At 45.9% G+C, this 17,054-nt stretch overlaps 1 protein-coding gene across 2 annotated transcripts in view; it reads right to left on the bottom strand.

Moving 5' to 3' along the window:
• Positions 1–229: 229 nt before the first annotated feature.
• The window catches only part of scgn (secretagogin, EF-hand calcium binding protein), a 66,516-nt gene continuing 49,691 nt past the window's right edge, over positions 230–17,054 (bottom strand). For both annotated transcript variants that reach the window (XM_069913455.1, XM_069913456.1), the window contains 4 exons: positions 12,655–12,700; positions 10,054–10,113; positions 2,810–2,878; positions 230–374 (listed from right to left, as the gene is read on the bottom strand). In XM_069913455.1, the coding sequence (XP_069769556.1) occupies positions 246–374; positions 2,810–2,878; positions 10,054–10,113; positions 12,655–12,700 (304 nt within the window). In that variant the 3' untranslated portion in view covers positions 230–245. The remainder of the gene's footprint in view (positions 375–2,809; positions 2,879–10,053; positions 10,114–12,654; positions 12,701–17,054) is intronic.

Here is a 17,054-nt window from a genome sequence, read left to right as displayed (position 1 = left end):
AGTTTATATCAATGACAACAAAAACATGCATATTCAGAAGTATTCCAAATGTTAAAGCTAAGTACTGAATTGATTGATTAGGTGTATTAGATTCACCTCCCCTCTTGTTACAAACATGTAGTACTGGAGTAAATCACAGAGCCTGTGTTTGTCTGCAAGTGTACGTGTGTCATTAAATGCATGAGGGAAAAGATTAGATTTTTAATGTGTGGTAACAGTACAGAATAACTGATTGCAGGGTTGATTTATTGGTTAATTTTCAGTCCAAGGCACAGGGCAAGCTCAGACTTCTGGATTTTTCCATCCTGGTTCACATCACAGTGGCGTAACAGAATTTCACGGAACTTGTCGAGGTCATCCACAGTAATACTTGACTGAAGGGAATAAGAAAGAAAATTAAATTACTCAAGGCGATGACTTTATATATATACACACACATACATATATAAATACATGACGTAATTGATTGGAGGAAGGCAGAGCTGGAGGAAAGGAAACAGAGAGAGAGAGAGAGAAAGAAAGAGGTGGAGGAAAAGAGAAATGGGGATAAGGAAAGGGGAGAGATGGGGAGTGGGGTTAACAGAAACTGAAGAAGTCAATGAAGAGATCCAAACTATTGCAGCAGACAAGGCTGAGGTGCTCATCAAAGCGGTCTCCAGTCTGCATTCAGTCTCTCCGATGTAGGGGAGACCACAGTGGGAGCACTGGATGCAGTACATGACCCATGCAGATTCATGTGTATTGTTGCTTCACTTGGAAGAACTGTTTGAGGACCCAAAGAGTGTTGAGGGAAGAGATGAGGGTGCAAATGGAGCATCTCCTGCCATCACAGGGATAAGTACCAAGGGGACGATTGATAGGGAGGGAGGAGTGGATAAAGGAGTCACAGACGGAGTGGTCCCTGTGGAAGGTGGAGAGGGGAATGTGTTCTCTGCCTTATGTGCATGAGACCATGGGCAGTCCTCTGCCATTTCTGCCACCTACTACATGATCCCACCACTAGATACACATTCCCCTCTCCACCTTCTGCAGGGACCACTCCTTCCATGACTCCCTTGTCGACTCCTTCCTCCCCCCCCAATTGTCTCCTTGGTACATACCCCTGTGACTGCAGGAGATGCTCCACTTGTGCCCACACCGCCTCCCTCACCACCATTCAGGGCCCAAACATTCTGCTTGTGAATCTGCAGGGATCATCTATTGCAATGGTTGCTCATGTTGTGGTTTCATCTACAGCAGAGAATCTGGATGCAGAATGGGATTTTGCTTTGTTGAGCACCTTGGCTCTGTCCGCTGCAATAACGTGGATTTCCCAGTGGCCACCCATTTCAATACCCCATTCCCTAGCTGACAATGGTCTTGTGTACTGCCAGAATGAGACCACCCACAAATTGGAGGAACAACACCTTATCTTCTGACTGGGTATCTTCAACCGAATGGTATTAAAATGGACTTCTCTGGTTTTGGTTAACACCCCCACTTCTTTCCTCATCAGCTTCCCCCAGCTCTGTCTCTCTCCCTTTTCCCTCTCTCCTTTCACAGACATAATCAATTCTCATCTCCCCCTTTATTATATCCAATTAACACCTTTTGTTGGACTGGACTCCTCCCCTAGTCAGCACTGTCTGTATTCTGAGATTGTCTGTTTTTTTGCTCATTCATTGAATAAGGGCTCAGGCCCAAAATGTTGGCAATATATCTTAGTCTCCTTTGGACACTGTAAGACTGGATGAATTTTTCCAGCACTTTGTTTTTTTAGTTCGAGTTAGGAGGTTAATTTTGGATGTAATTGGGCAGTGTGGGCTTGTAGGCCAGAAGGGCCTGTTACAATGTTGTATCTCTAAAAACAAAATTTATTTTTGGAACAAAACACTTTAAAAGTTATGAACTGATTTTTCAGAGTAAAATATTTTTTCCAGGATCCATCTTATCACCACAATGTAAGAATGTTGAGTAGTTGAATGAGGGAAAATCTAGGAAAGCCTCAGAGAGAAGCAAGAGGACAGCCTAAATCAGTAGTTCTCAACCTTTTTCTTTCCACTCACATACCACTTTAGGTATTCCCTATGCCATAGGTGCTCTGTGATTAGTAAGGGATTGCTTAAGGTGGGATGTGGGTGGGAGAAAAAGGTTGAAAACCACTGTTTTAATCATACCTAATTAACTTGTTATGTGCATGGTTTCATAACTCCAAAGGAAATGGGCCAAAGACAAATTTTCTCAAGCAAAATATTTCTGTAAAGCAGTGATTCTTAATCTTCCCTCCCACTCACATACCATCTTAAGCAATCCCTTCCTAATCATAGAGCACCAATGGCATAGGGAATATTGAGTGGAAAGAAAAAGATTGAGAACCACTGGCCTAAATATTTCAGTACTTGAGATTGTAGAGTGGCATTGTTGCAGTTCTGGTGAGTATTTAGTTAGTAGTATCAAAAGTAACTGCAGTATGCAACATATCACGTACAAGTGCGACCAAATTCACATCAACAGCCGTTAAAGAAGGTTCTCACCACCTTCTCAAGAGAAAATTGCAGTGGAAAATTAATGTTGGTTTTGTTTGAGTTCAGAATCTGTCTCTCTTAACAAATTTTGATGCCTTTCTTGAATAATCTTTGCTACTGGGTGTTTAGGAGCCTTTATCAAAGCACCTGAAAGATAAATTACCAAAGCTAAATTAATAATAAATCCTGCTTTTTGCTCATATTGGTGCCATTTGTATCCACCTTAATGCGAAGGAAACACAATCTGATCACTGTTCATAGTTGTATCACCTTGAACAGTATCAATTCATTTTGTATAAACTCACCTTCACCAATTCCATCATATCCTTAACAAACCCATCCACTTCTGGGCCCTCCAGAGCTCCAGTTTTACTCTGCAAAAGAGTCAACAGTTGGGAATCACAAAATATCTGGTGATAACTCAAAACCTAATTGTTCACAAGAATCAGTTCAGATGGCAGGTTATTTGTTCACATCTTCCTTAAAAGTGAACCCTCTTCCCTTCCCCTCACAGAATGTGCAAGTTACCAAATAGAATGCAGTGTTCCATTTTGGTAATCCTTTCTTGGTGCTTATCAAGCTGTATCTTAAAAACAAAATGGCAGCTACCCTGATCTTTAAACTCTGGCTGCCAGTTACCACTGCACAATTGTTTAACGGAAGCCACGTTTACAACAAAATAGTACTTTGATGTTCAATTAGTCCATTCTTAAGGGCAAGAAACTGAGCATATTGAAAATAGGAATGGGTAGAGTCAGCACGGACAGAAAAGAAAAATCAAGTTTAACAAGTCCGTTACCAGCAGAATAGAGAAATAGGAATGAATGAATGTGATATATTTGACATCCAGAGGCCCTTTAATGTGACAATCAAACAGAAGTAGAGTGTGTGGCACTGGGTAAGGTTCTGGCATGGATTGAGGATTGGTTAGTGCACAGAGAACAGTGTAGGTAAAAAGTCATTTATAGGTTGGGAGGTTAAGACCAGTGACATGCTGCAGTGATTAGTGCTGTGGCCCCAGATGCTTCACAGTTGCCATTAATGATTTGGATGAGTGGAACAAGCATAATATGTCCATGTTTGGTGATTCAATGCTGGGAAAACCTGCCCCTTGTTAGGCAGATGCAAAAGGTCGGCTTGGTTTCCAAATGGACTGAGTGAATGGGTGAGAAAATGGCACATACAATAACCATATAACAGTTTATGGCATGGAAACAGGCCATCTCGGCCCTTCAAGTCCACACCGGTTCACTCAAACAACTCCGCTAGATCCCCCTGCCTATTCTCTGCCCATAACCCTCCAACCCCCTGTGGTGCGCTGTTAGACAGAATCAGACACACACAAGGTAAAGACTGTACAACAGGCTTTAATCCACAAAGACTTCCACAGATGCAGGCTGGCTGTGGCTGCAGCAACTCTGTGTGAGACTTCAGGAGGCCGGCGCAGGCTTGTATCCCAGAGGGTGATTGACACCCGACTGGGTGGGGCTTGATCCCTTCAGGCCGACTGATTGACAGCCAGCCAGGTGTTGTCCTGTCCCCTTACCCTCCTGCAGGTACAGAGGTTGCCCCCTGCAGTAGGCTGGTGGTGTACCACCACATTCACCCCCTTTAAAATTGTCCTGGGGTGGGGGGCAGTAACAAGGAATTGCACCCACTATATACTTACAATATTTACAGGTTGGGACGATCCAGCGGCCGCCGGGGTCTCTGTGACCGTCATAGGACTGGCTCCTGGTCACTGGTTGGAGGGGAAGTGGGGGGGGGGGTGGGTACTGGCGGCAGGTGTGTGTGTGGTGCCGTGCGGAGGGGTGGCCAGGGTCGATGTATGAGGGTTGCATTGGATGGGTGGGGGGGGCGGGGGGGTTCATCTCCCAAGGCTGAAGTGGGCCCCTGGTGGTCAAGGAGGTACTGCGTGCTCCCAAGCTGCTGGGGACGGGAATGTATGTCCGGACAGTGTCATCCTGGGCTGGAGGGTGGCGTGGTGTGGTGGGTGTTCCTGCTGGTGCCAGGTCCCCGGTTGAGATGGTGTCCTCCTTGCTACTGCCGAACCTAACGTAGGCATAGTTATGGTTTGCATGTAGGAGGAAGACCTGCTCGACCAGGGCTTTGGCCTTGTGTGTTCGTACGTGGTTACGCAGGAGCACTAGTCCCGGGGACATGAGCCATGCTGGGAGGGACATTCCAGCCGCCGACCTCCTGGGGAATGAGAACAGACGTTCGTGAGGGGTCTCGTTGTTAGCCGTGCACAGCAGCAACCGAATAGCATGGAGCGCCTCGGGCAGGGTGTCCTGCCAGTACTCAATGGCCCACCCTTTTGACCTGAGAGCCCGGAAGACTGCCTTCCAGAGCACCCCGTTCTCGCGTTCCATTTGCCCATTGCCTCCTGGGTTATAGCTTGTCGTGCGACTGGTTGCGATGCCCCTTGCCGTTAGGTACTGGCGCAGCTTGTCACTCATGAAACTAGACCCCGGGTCGATGTGGATGAAGGCGGGGTAGCCAAACATGGTGAAAATCTGCCCCAGGGCCCTGATGACAGTGGCCATGAAGGTGTCTGGGCAAGGGATAGCTAAAGGGAAAAGTGAGTACTCGTCCACTACCATGAGGAAGTAGACGTTTTGGTTCATGGAAGGCAGGGGCCCTTTGAAATCCATGCCAAGACGCTTGAATGGCCGAGTAGCCTTTACAACATAGGCCTGGGGTGGGCGGAAGAAGTGGGGTTTACACTCTGCGCAGACCCGATAGGGCTCGGTTATGTCCCTGATGGTGTACAGCAGATTTTGGGACTTAATGAAGTGGTACAACCTGGTGACACCCGGATGGCAGAGGGACTCATGCATTGCCTGCAGCCTGTCATCGTGCATAGATACGCAGGTGCGAGAGAGGGCATCGGGGGAGTCGTTAAACTTCTCGGGGCAGTACTGGATGTCATAGCTGTAGGCTGCCAGCTCGACTCTCCAGCGCAGGATCTTGTCGTTCTTGATCTTGCTCTTGTGGGTGGTGTTAAATATGAACGCCACAGCCCGCTGGTCCATGAGGAGGGTGAATCTCCTGCCGGCCAGGTAGTGGCGCCAGTGGTGGACCGCTTCCACAATTGCCTGGGCCTCCTTTTCAATGGTGGAGTGCCCTAGCTCGGAGCCGTGGAGGGTCCTGGAGAAGAAAGCAACAGGGCGCCCCCCCCCTTGGTTGAGGATAGCAGCAAGGGCCACCTCCAAGGCATCGCTCTCCACCTGGAAGGGGGAGTCCTCATCCACAGCCTGCATCATGGCGTCCGCAATGTCTTGCCTGATGCGGATGAAGGCTGCCTGTGCTTCGGATGGGAAGGGAAAAGTTGTAGTTTGGGCCAGTGGGTGGACCTTGTCCGAGAAGCAAGGGACCCACTGCGAATAATAAAAGAACAGGCCAAGGCACCTGCGGAGGGTCTTTAGCGTTGGGAGGGGGGGGGGTAACTCCATTAAAGGGCTCATCCATTCTGGATCTGGGCTGACGATTCCATGGGCCGTGATGTACCCCAGGATGGCGAGGCGGGTGGTGCTAAATACACACTTCTCCTTGTCGTAAGTGAGGTTCAGCTCCCCGGCTGTCTCTGGAGAAATTTTTCCAGGTTAGCATTGTGGTCCTGTTGGTCACAGATGCAGATAGTGATGTTATCCAGATACAGGAACGTCACCTTTAGCTTGTGCCAGTCTACCATGCGATCCATCTCCCGCTGGAAAATGGAGACCCCGTTCGTGACTCCAAAGGGAACTAGGCGGAACTGGTACAGGCGCCCGTCCGCCTCAAAGGTGGTGTAGAGCTTGTCCTTCGGGTGGATGGGGATTTGGTGATATGCCGACTTCAGGTCATTCGTGGAGAAAACCAGGTAGCAGGCTATCTCGTTGACCATGTCAGCGATCCTCGGCAGGGGGTAGGCATCCAGCTGTGTGTACCCGTTAATAGTCTGGCTGTAATCCACGACCATCCTCTGCTTACTTCCTCCTTTGACCACCAAGGCTTGGGCTCTCCAAGGGCCTTCACTGGGCTCTATGATGCCTTCCGCCAGGAGTCGTCACACCTCCGTCTTAATGAAGTCTCTGTTTGCGGTGCAATAGCTCCTACTTCTGGCGGCGATCGGCTTGCAGCCTAGCGCAAGATGTGGGAAGAGCACCAGTGAGGTGATGTGCAGTGTGGAGAGGCCACAGGTTGGCCGGGGCTGGTAGGTTGGTGTTCTGTGTAATGTGAGTGGAGGTTGGGGGCCCCTGAAGGCAAGGGTGACACTCTGCAGGTGGCACTGGAAATCTCAGCCCAGGAGGATTGGGGCACAGAGTTTGGGCATGACCAGGAGCCTGAACCCTGTGTAAGTTTCCCCTCCCACAGTTATATTGGCCGAGCAGCGCCCGAGGGTACCAACAGTCTTATCCTAGGTGACGAGGGTGATTGAGCAGGTGGTGGGGTGGATCTTTAATCTCAGGGAGTGGGCCACGCTCGGGTGAATGAAGCTCTCGGTGCTGCCACTGTCAAACAGGCACTTCGTTACCTGCCCGTTGACTTGCACATCCATCATTGAGCGCCGAGTTCGTGAGGGATGTCCCTGGTCAACGTGGTAGTGGCCAGGATCATCTCAGAGTTGGAGTCATCGCTCTCCGGCTGTGTGCAGCAATTTATAGATTCTGGAGACATGGGGAGCGTTGGTAGGGCGGCCTGGTCATCGCCTGTGTTGACCTCGTTGTTCTCAACGTCTTCAGGGGCCCTCCATGTTGGCCGCTGCCTGGTCCAAGATGGTGGAGGCACATGGGGTCCCACTGCGTGGCTGGCCTCCTTCCCCAGCCATGTCCATTGCACCAGAGGAAGTGACGTCATCACGGCTGGTGGCAGTGATGTCATTACGTCAGCCGGAAGTGGCGTCGCTGTAGTTCTTGGCAAGTGGCGCTGGCGAGGGCTGGGGCTGGTGCAGGTGCTTGGGGCACATGCTGCGGCAGTCTCTGGTGGGGCCAGATGTTGCACTTTTAAAATCGGGGAAGGCAGAAGTCATCTTGGGGACAATGGCGCCGCCCGGCACGTGCACGTGGTAGGGTCTGCAGGGAAGGTGGGGAGGTCATAAAGGGCCGCTGAGCTGCTGGCAGGTTTTGAGAGGCACACTTTTGCAAAGTGGCCTTTCTTGCTGCATAGGGAAAAATACTGATTCCTAGCTGAGCAGTTTTGGCACAATCGTCGATCTGACCCACACCAGGACCCATAGTACTGACAGGGGCGCCTGGTGCAGCGATGTTCTCCTACCCAGCTCGGTCTGGGACTGCAGCTGCAATGTGAGAGGGCCATGAGGGAGCCTGGGGGAACCTGGAATCGAAGGCTTCGATATACAGGGCTGCTGCTTCCAGGTGTTGGACCACTTCCACAGTCTTGGTTAGGGTGTAGATTTTGTCTTCCAGCAGCTTCTTCTGGATGGCCCTCGAGCATAGTCCTCGGACGAAGGCATCCTGGATCAGCCTCTCGACCTCCTCTGCACCTAGCCTGGGTTCAGCCAGACACGGTCGGGCCAACTCTAGCAAGTGTCCCAGGTAAGACTCAGCCGTCTCTCTGGGTTGCTGGACTCGGGTGTTGAGGAGGTACCTTGCACAGACCGCATTCATGGGGGGCTTGTACAAGTTCTCGAGAGTGTCCATTTTATGTGGAGCAGCCTTTGGTTGCCTGGAAGGTGTGGGGACCCAGCTTTGACTGGAGTAGGACCAACCTCTTCCGAACTGAATCCAGGATGCCACCTTTGTGTGCCTCGACGATTGCCTCGACCGCATGTTGCCAGATCTCGAAGCGTGTCTGGGCTTCCGGGTGGTGTGGGTCAACCTCGAGGCTCCATGCGCTCAGGTGTTTTTCCATGGCAGCCATGGGAAAATTTTGTGGATTAAATTGTGCTGCGCTGTTAGCCAGAATCAGACACACACAAGGTAAAGACTGTACAACAGTACTGTACAAAGACTTCCACAGAGCTAGGCTGGCTGTAGCTGCAGTAACACTGAGTGAGCTTCGGGAGGCCGGCGCAGGCTTATATCCCGGAGGGTGATTGACACCCAACTGGGTGAGGCTTGATCCCTTCAGGCCGACAGATTGACAGCCGGCCAGGTGTTGTCCTTTCCCCTTACACTCCTGCAGGTACAGAGGTTGCCCCTGCAGTAGGCTGGTGGTGTACCACCATACCCCCTCCTATCCATGTATATATCCAGTCTCCTTTTAAATGAAAGAATTGACTCTACCTCAACGATTTCCTCCGGAAGATCATTCCATTCAGCCACCACTCTCTGAGTGAAGAAGCATCCGCTAATGTTTCTCCTAAAATGTTGTCCCCTTACCCTCAACTTGTGTACTTTTGTTTCAACCTTCCCTGCTCTCAGACTAGATGCAAGTAGACTCTTCCCCCTATCATTTTAAATCCCTTCATCATTTTAAACACCTCTATCAAATCCCCTCTCAACCATCTACGTTCCAATGAATAAAGTCCTAATCTCTTCAATCTTTCTCTGTACTCTAGGTATTTTAAGCCAGGAAACATCCTTGTAAATCTTCGCTGCACCCTCTCCACCTTATCTATATCCTTCCTATAATTTGGAGTCCAGAACTGAACTCAATACTCCAAACCTGGCCTCACCGACGCCTTAAACAGTTGCAGCATCACTTCCCAGCTCCTATACTCTATGCTATGATTTATGAAGGCTAACATACCAAATGCCTTCTTAACCAACTTGTCAACATGGGAATCCAATAAGGCAGACAAAATATGAAATTTATTTTTTAAAGTGTGAGAGTACTACCTTGGAGAAAAAGCAGGAAAGTAGAATAGTTTTTAATTGGTGAGAAATAGTACAGTGATCAAAGGGGCCAGGATTAGCACACAACTGCATCACAATTCACTGAAAGTTAACGTGGCGGGGGGGGGGGGGGTCAGTCAACAATTAGGAAGAAGGCAAAGGTATTTATTTTAAAAAAAAGATTTGAGCATGAGATTAAAGAAGCCTTATCTTGGACCTCAATGGGAATACTGCGTGTGGGTCTGGTCTTTCAAGCTCAGGAAAGAAATAATTGCAACTGAAGAAATACCACAAAGCTTCACGGTGATAAGGATAATTTCCCATGACCAGAGATTAAACGGGCAGAGTCTGAACTCTCTGTGCATAGTGAAATGGCAGATGATCTCATTTGAACATACAGTATCCTTAATCAGCTTTTGCCTGAGACTATTTGGGACAGAGATGAGAAAAAATTCTTCACTCAGAGGGTGGTAAAACTGGAAATACTTGAGCCAAATGTACTTGCTGTGAACATTCTATATAGAGATAAATAGATTTTTGGATACTAAAGAATCAAATAATATGTAATGAGTGTATGTAAATAACATTCGTACAAGTACTCTTGGTAATGTAGTGTCTCAATCATAGCATCTCACAAATGGACATGCAGCATTAAACACCATTTTGGTGCTTTAAGTACATTTCCTGCACTAGTCAGCTGCTTGTTCACATCCCCAGTTCTTAATGAGACAGTTCTGAGTGAAATGTTTAAGGATCATTATAAAATTCACCACATCATAATGGGAGAAAATCTTCTCAAAGTCTCTTCGCCTTTCCTGCAGTTTACAAGCCTATAAAAAGAGACAGAAAATGAATGACAAACAGTAGTCATTTCCTTAGAAAAGTGAGAGCATAACTTGATTTATCACAACAAAATGAAACTAATATTTTTGAAAAAGGATATATTTAATTTAGAATGTTAGATATACAACTTGAATTTGATTTGGAACAATTTTGGAATTTTTTGTCTGCAAAAAGTAGGTTTTGGTGAGACAATTTCACTCAATGTGACAGCAGCGGCAAGTTGTGAAACAGAAGAATTACGAGAAATAATTTTTGTGATAATTTTTATGTGATAATGTGCCAAAAGAACCAGAGCCAAAACATATAAAATGTAAACATTAAATTTAAAAAGAATATTTAAATGATTTTTATGCTATTCCGTATGGGATGGTGACACTGGAGAATAGAATCGTGCCAACATCAAATTCTTTCAGACCAGATAAAGTATGAATAAAGCTATCCTGGCCACTTAGCCACACTTTGGGTTGAAATTTCTTTGGTTCCAGCACCGCTTATCCAGATAGGGGAAAGGGCAAGTATACATATATACTGGGCAGAGATTCTGGTAGTGGAGTGGAACTAATTAATAGGTGATCTTTGGCCTTTATAGTCAATCCAAGGGCAATATTGGAAAATGTTTGGGTGAAGGATGAGAGTATGCTCTCTGAATTATCATTTGTAGATCCTGAGAGAGAGAGAAAATTTAGAAAAAGACGCCCAGTGAAGAACCTACATTTTTGTAATTCTCTCTCAAACATATGCATTCATTCTTGAACTGTGCAATCACATTATTGGCAAAGAGTGTGTGGAAATAATTATTGTTGGGACCTCCATAACCTGGTTTCATTTTTTACTTATTTCCATTAGCATGCTGTAGCATAGAGATTGTGATTAAGTTCTAGAATAGCCATTCTCAATGGGGGCCCTTGTTTCCTCCCCCCTTCCCCACACCGGGGGACTCAGCATATTTAAATAAAAGCCTTGTTTTCTTTTCACCTCATGTAGCATAAATATTTTTAAATGCAATCAGTGGGAAAGCAAAACTTGACTACGTCACAGGGAAGGGGGCCCATAAATATTGAGCAGAGTCCAGGGGGGGCCATACCCGAAAATAAGGTTGAGAATGACCTTAATTCATGGCCTTAATTCTCAAGGCCTTGATTCACGAAGAAGATAGATCAATTTTAAATTTGCAATTCATTTTAAACATGTTCAGTAGGACCAGTGAAGGTGCTCAGAAAGGCATCTGATGGTCACAAATACTCTCATGTGGAAGCCTACTGCCCATCCCCAGTATGGTTGGCAAATGTCTCTTGTTCCATGCCAATGTGGTTACAATTAACCATCCTCTGTTGTGGGCTCAAAAGCTTCTTGTATGAATCAAAATAATTAGGGTGACCTGGACAAGGAACAACTGCCAGCCATGTTTGTAATATACCATTGTGAGCTCTAGTTCAGGTGTGAACAATGATCCTGATGACCAATGAGACAAGCACTTGTGCAGTAGTGCAAATGGGTCAGTTCCAGCGAACGACAATGTTCCCTTCATCATTGGTTGTTAATTTTGCACCAAAGTACAGTTAGGAATCTGGGCGCATGACCAGGGAACAAATTTGTTCCATAGACTGGAATTAATCATGCCCCCCTCCCCCACTCCCTCCATCCCAGAGCCAAGCCTCCACTGCCTCTACAGTAGAGAACTGGCCAAGCACAGCCAACTGCTCAATTATCAATATGCTAATGCTGGAACAATTTGCCAAATTTTGAGCAGTAATACTGGTAACTTTAGCTGCAATATCTCCACAGTGATTACCTTCCCAATTTTTTTTTGCAGTGGAATCTTGGGATTATGCATGGCTCTTATCCACTCCTCTCTTGGTGTGATTATTTCAACAGTATGAAAATCAAACTTATTCTAACTCTTTTAGGTTGTGTTCACTTATTTTTAAGACTAGTCATTCATATTAATATTCTGGTCTGCTGGCCTTTAAATGCTCAAACTAAGAACAGGCAAATGCAGGTTATTGTTGAGCAGGGCATTAAGTCCACAGTCTGCCAGCATGCCTGTGTACACGCTCTAGTGCACCATCCGTCTCTACTCAGGCAATGGGAGTGCTCAGAATGATACCACTCCTTATAGTCAGGCCACAGATCAGTAACGTAAAGGTTTACATTCAAGTCTTAGTGGGGGGCATTAGGATAACCACGCGGTTAAGAGCATCTATGACCTTTGAAAACTTGCTCATCGTGGGGAGGGGGGTGGTCCTGCCTAAATGAACCTCCTCTGTGCGGCAACACCGCCACCTTCTGCCCTCCCTCCAATGTAGCAACCAAACATGCTGCTTATATTGCATGGAGACGAGACACCAGATGCTAGGCTGTAGGTCACAATAACTCATTTGGGGGGGGGGGGGCGACGGCCGTTTGTGGGTGTGGGGGGGGGCACAATACCTTGTTTGAGGGGGAAAATGGCTGCAAATCTCCCCCAACATCCTGGCACTGGCCCTGATTCCTTATTTTCTGAAGTATGTTTTAAATGTTGAACTTACATCCATTTTGAACTGTAGAAGAAAATTTTCATCCAGTGATAGAATCCTTAAATAAAAAATCACAGTCAATCCAAGCTCATAATCTAATACAGTGAACCCCAATCGCAAACCAGGGTTTCTCACTGTACAATATTGCGACAACTGTTTAGCAGGTACTTTCATTAAACAAGAAAATCTGCTGATGTTGGTGTTGTGTGTAATATACAAATATGCTGGAGAAACTCAGCAGGTCATGCAGCATCCATAGGAATTAAAGGGTAAGCAATGTTTCAGGCCTGGGCCCTTCATCAGGCATTCATTATGTTTATTACTCTTAACTCCCCATAGATGCTACGTGACCTGCTGAGATTCTCCAGCATATTTGTGCATATCAAATACTTCAGCCTGGATTATTCTTTGTTTTTTTCAGTGCCTAAAAGAAAACATTGCAATATCACAAGATTGAAGGGAAATGTCCCATCAGGAACCCTTGTCCTTTTGCTCTTACACAGTCATTGGAGATTTACTTGGAGCTTGCACTGTCCATCATTGAGATGGGGAGGGTGGGGTAGGAGCTGGAGAAACACCCCATGAGTGGCTTTATAGATTCCGCCAAGGAGTAAAAACCAAAATAGTCTAAGATTCGCCGAAGGATATCTGAAATTCTGCCAATCACAAAGTAGGCCTGAAAAGAGGAACATATTTTCAACCAACAGGAGAAAATAATATTGAAGAACAAACACTGGAGAAATGAAAAATCAAGGCTTCTGTGTACCTACAAATATGCCCGAAGGAAAAGAGTACTGGAAGTAAAGGTAGGTCTCTTCAATATTGAGAACAGGAGAAATTGTAATGGATAATAAGGGAACAGCTGAAATATTTAACAAATGTTTTATATCATAGATGTTATAAATATTATACTAGAATTAAAAGACTGTATTTAACATTAATTGCAGAAATCTATTGGTATAACTAACATGCCCAAAGGAACACAAGTTTTGGAGGAACTCAGCAAGTCATGCAGCATCCACAGAAAGCAATGGGCAGTCAGTATTTTGAGTCTGGAGGCCAAAGAGCAGGTCAATGCCCGAGTAAGAAAGTGGGGGAAAGAACACAGGCTTAAAGGTGAGAGGTGAATGCTGGTGGGAGGGAGAAGAAAGGAGCTAAGGGGTGATTGGGGGAATGAGGTAAGAGGGCCAAGAAATATCCTCTGTTAGAAGGAAGGGAAGGGGAGGGGAGCTGGAGGAAGGAAGGCAGAGGTGACAAGCAGGGGAAAAAGAATAAAGGAGATGAGTCAGAAGGATAAGAGAAAGACGGGGGGGGGGGGGGAGATAAAAAAAAGAGAAACAGGGAGGGATTACTGGAAATTGGAAAAGTCAATATTAATGCCATCAGGTTGGAGACTGCCAAGATGGAATGCAAGATGTTGTTTCTCCAATTTACTTGTGGCTAAATGGAGACGAGTTTGTGGTGCTTGGTGGCTTGGATGTCAAGTCCTCAAACTATTGGAATCAAAGAATGATCATTGAGAGTGATCATCCCGAATTCCAGTGTAACACTGTTCTTCAGCACATGTAGGAGAGAGACCTTCAGACTAGTTAGACCAGCACAACATCACAGAAACAATAAACATTAACTAAAAATGATGTTTAGGCACAGGTAACACGTTTTTGTGAAAGGAAAATCATGGTCAACAGATCTATTCAATCCTTGAAAAGATTAAATAGGTAGGATTTGTGGGGATTCAAATATGACATTTTAAAGGGCATTTTATAAGATGCTAAATGAAGGATTTTTTAATTAGAAAGATTGAAGTTATTATATGAGCATGGAATGCTTACAGGACAGAAAACAGATGCTGGAATTAAACAAGTTATGTTAATGCTGGCAGAGTATTACAAACAGAGTATCATTGGATTCGAGCTGGGATCTCAGCACTTTCAATCCTCATTAATTACATGAAAAAACAGAATGCAATACAACTAAGTTTGTTGACATTACAAAAGTAGGTTGAAATGTAAGGAGCGTGCAAAGCATACAAGTGAAGTAAAGGTGGAAGATGAAGTATAACAACAATTAAAAAAGCAGTTAATTTAATAGATCTGGATTTTTTTAAATGGAAGGCTAGTTACTCTTGAAATGACCAGATTATTGTTAAAACCTATCTGATTTATTAATGTTTATCAAGGAAAAAAATTCTACATCTTATCCTACCTATATGCAAAAGTCCTGTTGAAGGGCTCAGGCCTTTCATTCCCATGGACGCTGTGTGACCTTCTGAGTTTCTCCAGCTCTTTTCTGTATTGCACTCAACCCCAACATATCCAGATTTTCTGTTTAACTCTTAAACCTTCCTATGTGATTTGTTAGAAGAAGCACCAAGTAAATCTCTTTCATTCCATGTTTATGCTTTTTGCATGAACTGTGAATGAACTGTTCTTTTGTGAAAAGTTTCTGTACTTTGTGGCCTTCAGTCCCCTGTGGCCAAGCACCTCAATCCTTCTTGCTGCACTCTGAGACCTTCTCACTTTGATCTAAACCATCACAAGGATAGACAAGAAGAACAGCCTCCCGCTTTACCAGTAATATTTTGATTATCTTCAATAACTTCAGATGTTAAGTATAGCTTTCCTTCATTGGCTGATACTGTTGAAGGAGTGGAAACTGGGTTGCATTTCCACTCCTTCAGGTCTGGCACTACCATTAGGCAAACTAGGCAGGCCACAGAGAGGGGTGCAGTCAGGGTCAGACAAGTTCAACTCATGTGTCCCGACCATCATATGGCGATCAGGAAAGGGTTTAATTTTTTTTGGGGGGGATGCATGAGTGAGGAGCTTGGAAAGGGCAATGGGATAGTGACTCCCGGGGGGGGGTGCAAATGCCCTCGCTCAGCATTGGCCACATTGGCTCAGTGCTGAGTCCCCTGGTTCCCCACTCCCCCTTCCTGTGGTCTCTGTTCCCCCCCAGTCCCCACTTCCTGCCTCCCCCAGTCTATGGTCCCTGCTTCCCCCTTCTCTTTACCCCCCTCACCCCGCCCCACACATACTTCCCCTGGAGCTCCTGTTCAGTGGTTCCGATTCCTGCAGTGACCCTCTGAATATTCAAGGGTAAGACTTAAATTTTGCGGGGCGGGGGGGGGTGCAAAATAGTCTGGCACCAGCCCTGTGTACACAATACTCTAAGTGTGGTCTTACAAGAGATTTTTAGAGTTGTAACATGACCTGAACTCAATCCCTCAAGCCCAGCATCACAAAGGCCTTCTTAACTATCCTATCAACCTGTGCAGCAGCCTTGAGTGATGTATATATTTGCACCCTAAGGCCCCTCTGTTCATCTGCACTCTTAAGTAACCAACAATTAACCCTGTACTCAGCCTTCTGGTTAGTTCTTCCAAAATGCATCACCTCACACTTATCCGGATTGAAATCCATCTGTAACTTTTCTGCCCAATTCTGCATCCTGTCTCTATCCTCTTGAAACCTTCAACAACTCCCAGCTCCATCCACAACTCCTCCAACCTTTGTGTCATCCACAAACTTACTGACTCATCCTTCTGCCTCTTCATCCAGGTAATTTATAAAAATTACAAAGAACAGGGGGTCCCAGAACAGATCCCTGCGGCACTCCACTAGTCACCAACCTCCAAGCAGAATACTTTCCTTCCACTATTACTCTCTGCCTTCTTCCTACAGGCCAATTTCTTATCCACACAGCCAAGGTTCAACTGATCCTGTGCCTCATGACTTTCTGGATGAGTCTTTCATGTGGGACCTTGTCAAATGCCTTGTTAAAATCCATGTAGACCACATCTACTGCCCTACCCTCATCGATTTCTTTTGTTACTTCCTCAAAAAACACAATTAGACTCGTGAGGCACGACCTTCCCTTCACAAAGCCACACTGACTATCCTTGAGTAGTCTGTACTTCTCCAAATCCTCATAGATCCTATCCATTAGTTTACACACCACTGACATAAGACTCACCGGTCTATCATTCCCAGGATTCTCCATTTTCCTTTTTTAAACAATGGAACTACAATGGCCATTCTCCAATCCTCTGGCACCTCCCCGTGACCAAAGAGGATTCAAAGATCATAGCCACTGCCCCAGCTATCTCTTCTCTCACTTCCCTCAGTAGCCTGGGGTATATAGCATCTGGCCATGGGGACTTATCAATCTTGATATTTTTAAGAAGATCCAACACTTCTGCTTCCTTAATCTCCACATTGTACAGCACACAGGCCTGTTCTATTCTGATCTCACTGTGATCAAAGTCCTTTTTTCTTATGAAAACAGATGCAAAGTATTCATTTAGCACCTCCCCAGCCTCCTCTGCATCCAGGCACATGTTGCCTCCCTTATCCTTTAGAGGCACTACCTTCATTCTCGTCATCCTTCAGTTCTTCGCATATGGATAGAAA

Source organism: Narcine bancroftii, chromosome 1 (assembly GCF_036971445.1).
Source record: "Narcine bancroftii isolate sNarBan1 chromosome 1, sNarBan1.hap1, whole genome shotgun sequence".
In the NCBI taxonomy this organism is placed as follows: Eukaryota; Metazoa; Chordata; class Chondrichthyes; order Torpediniformes; family Narcinidae; genus Narcine; species Narcine bancroftii.
The sequence above is the reverse complement of the archived record's forward strand: the minus strand, read 5'-3'. Positions and strand labels throughout refer to the sequence as shown.